The sequence below is a fragment of the Monopterus albus genome, unplaced genomic scaffold, assembly GCF_001952655.1.
Source record: "Monopterus albus unplaced genomic scaffold, M_albus_1.0 scaffold78.1, whole genome shotgun sequence".
NCBI classification, from domain to species: Eukaryota; Metazoa; Chordata; class Actinopteri; order Synbranchiformes; family Synbranchidae; genus Monopterus; species Monopterus albus.
The window spans coordinates 940,786-948,050 of record NW_018127958.1 but is presented as its reverse complement, the minus strand read 5'-3'; the positions used below and the strand labels follow the sequence as shown (position 1 = coordinate 948,050).

At 37.9% G+C, this 7,265-nt stretch overlaps 1 protein-coding gene across 1 annotated transcript; it reads left to right on the top strand.

The window, feature by feature from the left end:
• Positions 1 to 2,529, top strand: gpr141 (G protein-coupled receptor 141). Its single transcript, XM_020606477.1, has 2 exons — positions 1 to 325; positions 1,163 to 2,529. Exon 2 carries the CDS (start codon positions 1,163 to 1,165, stop codon positions 2,111 to 2,113), a length of 951 nt encoding a protein of 316 aa, XP_020462133.1. The 5' UTR covers positions 1 to 325; the 3' UTR covers positions 2,114 to 2,529.
• Positions 2,530 to 7,265: the final 4,736 nt, after the last annotated feature.

The following is a 7,265-nucleotide window of genomic DNA, read 5'->3' as shown; positions in this document are numbered from 1 at the left end:
TGTGTGTGCAATAACCTCCTATTTCTGACACAGCACAGGCACACACAGGACACACTATGCAAAACCGTGGTTTCTGTCAATACATACAACCTTTCACAGACAGTGGGCACATATCCACATTTGATGACACAGAAGCACATGTGCAGATTCAGTCAGGCGGAAACATAATCTTTTACCAGGCAGAGCTTTTCCCATTCTCACACACGTTGTGAAACCACTGCATTGAGAGTGCTAGTGTGAGGCATCGTAGAGAGCGTACACCTTCTTTACTGTCTTATTTTCACGGACACAAGTACGCGGCAGCTAGTTCTTCTTTGACGCAAAGGTATGTAAGTTTACTGGCAAACTCTGAGGTTTTGACTTTGTGTTTAAATTATGCTGCAGTTTCTCTCCTGATAAACTTTGAACAATGTCTTTATTTCTAAACTTCACATTATTTTAATGCTGTAATTTTTTCATGTTAATTAGATTTACTGAGGTGCTTGATGTGCTATGTAGCTGTTTATTTTTAGTCGTTTCCTGCTGTGCTGCATGCAAAATCGCAAACACTATATGCAAAATACCAATTCAGACTAACATAATACTACTGTATATGGTAAATGTCTTGATGTCTGCAGATTCTCAGTCATCCAGGCGAAAGAAATCTAGTCCAGTTGATTTTTTCTGAAGTTTTTTCAGCTAAATATCTTGATCTAGATTATGTGTTAAAGTATGAGCAACAAAGAGTATAGTACCTGTAAAGTATATAAATATAATGTGGTTTTGTGTGTGTGTGTATATATCAGTTGTACACATCTGTTGGTAAATTAGTACTGACTGTACATACTATAGATACTGTGCACTCTGCACTGCTGTTAGATGCTAGACTTCTGGTTAGATCCCAAAATGTATTTTGTTGCCTTGTACTTGTAATGACAATAGAGTTGAATCTAATCTAATTTAATAGGCAAAAATAATTTCAATCCTCAGTTTTTTATCCATGTGTATTTAATTATTTCCTGTAATTTCCTTATTTCTGTTCTAATGAACAATTTATTGATCTACTTATCTGTCAATATCACTAATTCTAATTTTTTCTAAATTTATTGTCCATTTCTCCTCTTTTCTCTCTCCCGTATCTGATGTACCCCATCTCTCATCCTCCATTTTTTCCCTATTTAAGATGGCTTCCACAGAAACCCAGACCGTGCTATCCACAGCCATAAGCTCCTTCATTAATGCAACCTCCTTGACTAACGCAGGCTCCGTACCCTACACCTCAAAGCCACCAGATCATAACGAGTACAGCAGAGTCCTCCTGGCCATCTACTCTGTGGTTCTGCTCAGTGGTACCATCAGTCTGAGCCTGATGATGCACATGATGAAGTCCGGCAGTACATCCATCACCTCAATTGCTGTACTCAACCTCATCTTTTGCCACTTTGTCTTCCTCCTTACTGTCCCCTTCAGGATTTATTATTACGCATCTAGGAACTGGAGCCTTGGCATCGGGTTGTGTAAAGTGGTCAGCAGCATGATCCACATCCACATGTACATGTCTTTTATATTCTATGTGATCATCCTCATCACACGCCTGATGGCATTCTACAAAAATGTTGAACAACTGGGCTTCTTCCGGAGGATTCATGCATTCCTTTTAAGTGCTGTGGTATGGATTGTGGTGCTTATTTCTGTCCCTTTGACCATTGTTTATCACTATGGTGAAAAAAATAAGCATAACCACAGTGATAACTCTACTTGCTTCAAGTTTGGCAGTAACATAACTCCCAGTGTCAAGTGGTCAAACTACTTCATAAGCACGCTGATCATAGTGGTGGCAACTGTGCTGACAGCATTCCAAGCCAATGTCGTATGGGTTTTATATAGGAAGCATCATCAGGAAATCACCTATCAGCAGGACTTCGGGGCTCAGCTGAAGAGCTTGTGCTTTGCTCTCATTATGGTGGTCTGCTTCATCCCCTACCACATGTTTCGGCTGCATTACATAGAACACATTGAGCAAGAGAATATTAATGAGGTGTTTCTGAGTCTGACCACTTTTACCTGTTTCGACATGCTCACTTTTTTGGGGAGGAGATCCTGCCGCACGTGTTTCTTGATAAACTGTTGGTAGCATGATGGGGTCAAGGGTTTTTTTTACTTTTACTGTTCTATGACGTTCTGTAATACATGCACGCAGCAGGATATACAAAACATTTATGTCCTGTACTTCTACTTATTTTGGAAAATTAAGTACCTTGTCTACTCTGCCTTTTTTTTGTCTCACACCTCAGGATTATAGAGAAGTGTGTGTGACTGTATGTTGGTCTGCATGCACTAGCTACTTACTAGTCTTTGAGCTGTTGTCATCCCCATTTATTTTGTTTAAAAGAGTTTCAAAAGCCTGTTATTCTTTGCCTTGATTAGATAGTTGAAAGTGCGAAAGTGAGACAGAGCATAACATGCAACTACAACCAGAACTGAACAGTGGATGTTATGTTTGTGTCAACTGTTTATCAAAATATTAAAAGAATCTGACACGACTGGAAACTTTGAATCAAAATGAATGAACTCCTGCCATTTATTGTGTTTTTATATACTACAGTGCATAGGCTTCAAGCTTGAAATATGTCATTTTACATCATGAAATTGGCCTGAAGATTCAGGCTCATTTTTCAATTATATGTGACTTCATGTCAGAAGCATGTGTGAAACTTTCATATACATGTTCCACCGCACTTAGGAAACATTGTCCTAACAAACACTGGTGAAGGCCAAATGACCGAAAATGTCTTCTTGGAGAAATTATTTCTTCTTGTTTAGTGCAATCCCAATTTGTGATTGTTAGATGCATGAAAGTGAGAATGAAAAATGTATATTGTGTATTTCACTGTATTTACTAACACTTGACCCATGTGTTGTCTACATAGCTCAAGTCTGTAGCTGAGAATAGAAATAAATGTATAAAATTGTTACTTTTTCACCATTATTTTGTGAAACATTACCCCAGTATCCTGGATCTCAGAGGGCCTGGCTGACACACACACACACACACACACACACACACTGCTGATCCTTTTCCTTCTGGTTTTTATGGTGCTGGGTTACTGTTTAACATCCCCACCCTAGTTTGAGTTTGTTTAGTAAATCGATCTAATGACAAGGCTATGGTAGTGCCATCCAGTGAGTCGCTCCATGAATTATAGGGCACTCAGCTCTCAAACCTTCCCTTTTAATGTAGTGGAAGACCTTTACCATTATCCCATTCTCAGTCTCAGTAAGACCATAATGTCGCATGAAGGGGCTGCTCACTAGCGGAATACTTTGGCACCTGGATCAATGCACATCTCAGACGAAAGCAGAAACACAGGTAAGTCGAAAAATTCTTCTATTATGCATTTTGTCACTGAAAAGCAAAATTATCACATTGGTTATAGGAATTATTAACTACAATGTTGCTTTAATGGAGGAAGTGAAGCTTACCTTTAGCAGTTTCTCAAGGAAGTTCGATAACAATGTTTCTGCTAAATCACGTGGTTTTCTATTTAGGTGGTGATATGGTTTACTTCCTTTTCACAGTTGCTGCAAAATGTTCTGTAGCCAAATCTCATATAATGGTATCCATGTGAATTGTAGCTGTCCAAGTCAGTTTCGTTTTTCAAGTATATTTATTGAAATAATGTTCTTACCTCTCTCAGCATTTTATGACAACAGATAAGACAGGTTCACTGTCACGCATGCTGTGTTGTAAAGATCAAATGATAACCCGTACCATATTATCTATAATAATATAGATACTATCTAGGAAGAGCAACAGATTACTAAGCAGTAAGATCCCTACCACTGAAATTACATAAAAATATCCAGTCATATAATTAATGTCCAATAAAATGTTCTTCTGTAATCACTTTAATAGGCAATTGATGCTAATTGTTTGTCAAAAAAAGAAACTCAAAAATGTTTTTATCCTTATTAGAACATACCATGCTGATCATAGTGCCAGTTTTAGTCAAAATATCAGATATGCACAAGGTGGACACAATAACAGAAACACTTAACGCACATTAACAAAGCAACCCCGAGCTCTGCCTGTACTGTAATCAAGATGTTTTTGTCAGTCTGTGCTGAGATAGTTGTGGTTAGACATCTGCAGTGTGTGATGTTGACTTGCCTCACTTCTGCAGGTGATTTGTGTTCACACTTTTTACAGCCTAACACAAGAGCTTACCATCATGTGGTAAGCAAATCCATCTGTCGCAAACAAAAGATTCTGATGAAACAAGCCTTTGGATGTTTTTCTATGGTTATGGTAACAGTAAGAATAAAGCGATATGACACTAGGGGACCAGGGTTTATAGGAAAAAGATTGATTTTTTTCCAGCCTGTGTGCAACTGTAAAATTTAAGGAAACCCACTGTTAAATGTCTTTCACAACTCATTACTCAACTCATTAACTGATTAACTTGCACATACTGTTTTTACTCATTTTCATAAATTCTACATCATGGCAATCGTTTATGAACTGAACAACATGGCAGTAAATAAAAAGCAAATATGCAAGTAATGGCGGTTATTGTACAGATTTAGAAGTGAATAATATTCTACTAAACTGTATAATTTTGTTTTACTATTGCTGGTATATTAGGAAGTAGCAGTTTACCGGTAGTCAGCTGGGAGGCTGATCATCATTTGCAACTATAAAAACCTCTACTCTAAATATAGGTGACAGTATTATGGCCAATTCACACAGAGATAGCCTTTTAGTCCTGGATTTTATGGCTGCAAAGGGGGTTTGGTTGCTAGGCACAGGGTATTTCAATGTCCTGTTTGATTTTTAGTTGAATAATAATCATTCCTGTTGGTTTGGGTGTTTCTCTGAAGGTGTAACTCATGTTTTTATCATTATGTTTATTGTAACATTTTAAAACCAGTAAGCTTACAGGAGACATAGTATGTTGATGCTAGGTGGTTGAATTCATTTTCAATATATTTTTGAGGTGAATAAAATTAACAGCCCAGGTGAACATAAGCCGCTTTTCTAAACAGCTAATCAGCTTCAGTGTTTGGAATATTGGGCCTTGAGCTAAATAAATAAATAAGAGGACATTATTTATCAACTATTCAAATTGTTTAAAATGATTTAAGGCACTCATCATTATAGTAATGAATTCCTAGACATGTTGTCCTTGTGCTTAACAGTGGAGGCTGAGGCTAAAAGAGCTTTTAAAGCTTTCAACTAGCTACAGTGAATAATGTTTTTATGCCTCGGTGCCAGTGATAGCCACAGACATAGGCATTGTTTTCAGGCCGTCCAATCGTCCATCCATATTCTTGTGAACCTGATAGGTCAGGAACGCCTTACTGAAAGATGAAGTAATTAGATTTTGGTGGTCAAAGCTCAAAGGTCACTGTGACCTCGTGTTCATCCCATTCTTGTGAACACAATATCTCAGGAACGCCTTGAGGGAATTTCTTCAAATTTGCCACAAATGTCCATCTAGAATAAGTTGATTAGATTTGGGTGGTCAAAGGTCAAGGTCAGTGACCTCATTTCTGTCCCATACTTGTGAATTTGACTGGAGCCATACAAGTGCTCAGATAAATAGATAGATAGATGGATAGATGATAGATATTTCCCCTTCTCTTCATACATTCAAGGCAGGTTTACAGATGAAAAATCCTCTCTTGTCTCCATAGACCTGTTGAGTCATGGCGCCTGATCTCACTGACTGGTTAAAATGTAATCTCTCTTCCACTTTTCTCTTTCTTTCCCTCTCTATCTTTGTCATGCATGATAATGAGAATTTTGATATACTGTGCCTACAGTGGTAATATCCTCATGTGCGTTCATATAGTATAGGTGCTTTTCTTGCTGTCCCACTCATTGCTGATGTAATGCATCATATCTCCCATAATACTGCCTCTTATCATTTATGGCCTTCTCTAACACAATGCCTCAAAGTCATTACCTTTAAGCCATACAATAAGATTTAGTACACTGAAACTCCTGATATAAAATGGGTGAGTTGGGACATTTAAACTGTTTTATGGTAATAAATTAGAGTGTGTTTACAACACACTGCCCTGAAAGAGAAGGAAACTCACTGACACTTGTTTAATTTTTATTTTGATGTCTTGTGATTCTCTTCAATATATGTATGTGTATTAAAGTGTAAAGTGAGCTGAAATAAGTTTAAGAAGAACAAATTTATGTTAATGTCCTCTTTCAGTTCATTCATAAGTGCTTTTAGTATACTTCCTCTCTTTTTACATGGAAGAGCAGTTTCACAATTCTTGTATAATACACACACTTTCTTCTGTACATACCTTAACACTAGAACCGCCAAGAGGTCATTTTGACCTCTCTTCACTATTAAAACGCATGTAACTTTGTTTGAGTAAAAACTCTATGTCTCTCAGTCAATGACTTTTCCTAAAAGTGTGTTACACATCATCTTATGCGTTTTGGGGATAAATACAAAATGAGTATAGTGTAGTGATGAACCTGATGCAGCCTTACCTAGGTAAGAGGAGAAATGTCACTACAGACAACTTTTTTTTACATCACTCCCCCGTGTTCATTAACTCCTAGTAAGGGACACCAGCCTGGTGAACACAAACAGGCGTTCACTCCCACCTTCTGTGCATCAGAAAGCACCACTGCATGACATCAAAGTGATGAAGAGTGACAAGACAATACTTACAATATACCAGGGCAAGGTGAGCAAAAATGTGTGCATCTCGGCAGTCATCGTCTTCTGTAACATTTTGGACCTGGCTGGCAGCAATGTATGCATTCTTTACTGGAGCTGCACAAAAGTAAAAATTGCTAGGCGCCACTTCCTTCTGCAGTTGTGTAAGAAATTACACAGCGACCACATGCAAATGAAAGAGGCAACTGAGACTGTGCCACTGCCCCTTCAAACAATGGTACAGCAGCCTCAGTAGAAGCAAAGGCAGTGTACATTGAAAATGCACTGCAATAAAAACAAAACTGTCAAATTGTGCGTCAAGTGCCTGGCGACATGTGTGGTCAGTGTACTGTCAAGGTCTTCAGTGTTTGTACTGGTTGTGAGTAAGCTGTGTGGCAGAACTTGGAGCGGAATAGGCCTGTAGTTCCCAAATGTTTTTGACCAAGGCTCTCTTTCTTTGTAAATATTTCTGAATTCATGTTCATTTCTCATGAAAGAAATGGACAGTTATTGTAATGTTCAGTGTTTATGAGCAATGTTAATGTTTTTATCTGTTTGACAGCTTTCTCATATTTTATTACATGTATTTTTCCA

What these genes read in the sequence shown, in the direction of transcription:
- gpr141 (XM_020606477.1), top strand. Translation starts at nt 1,163, where the DNA reads ATGGCTTCCACAGAAACCCAGACCGTGCTATCCACAGCCATAAGCTCC.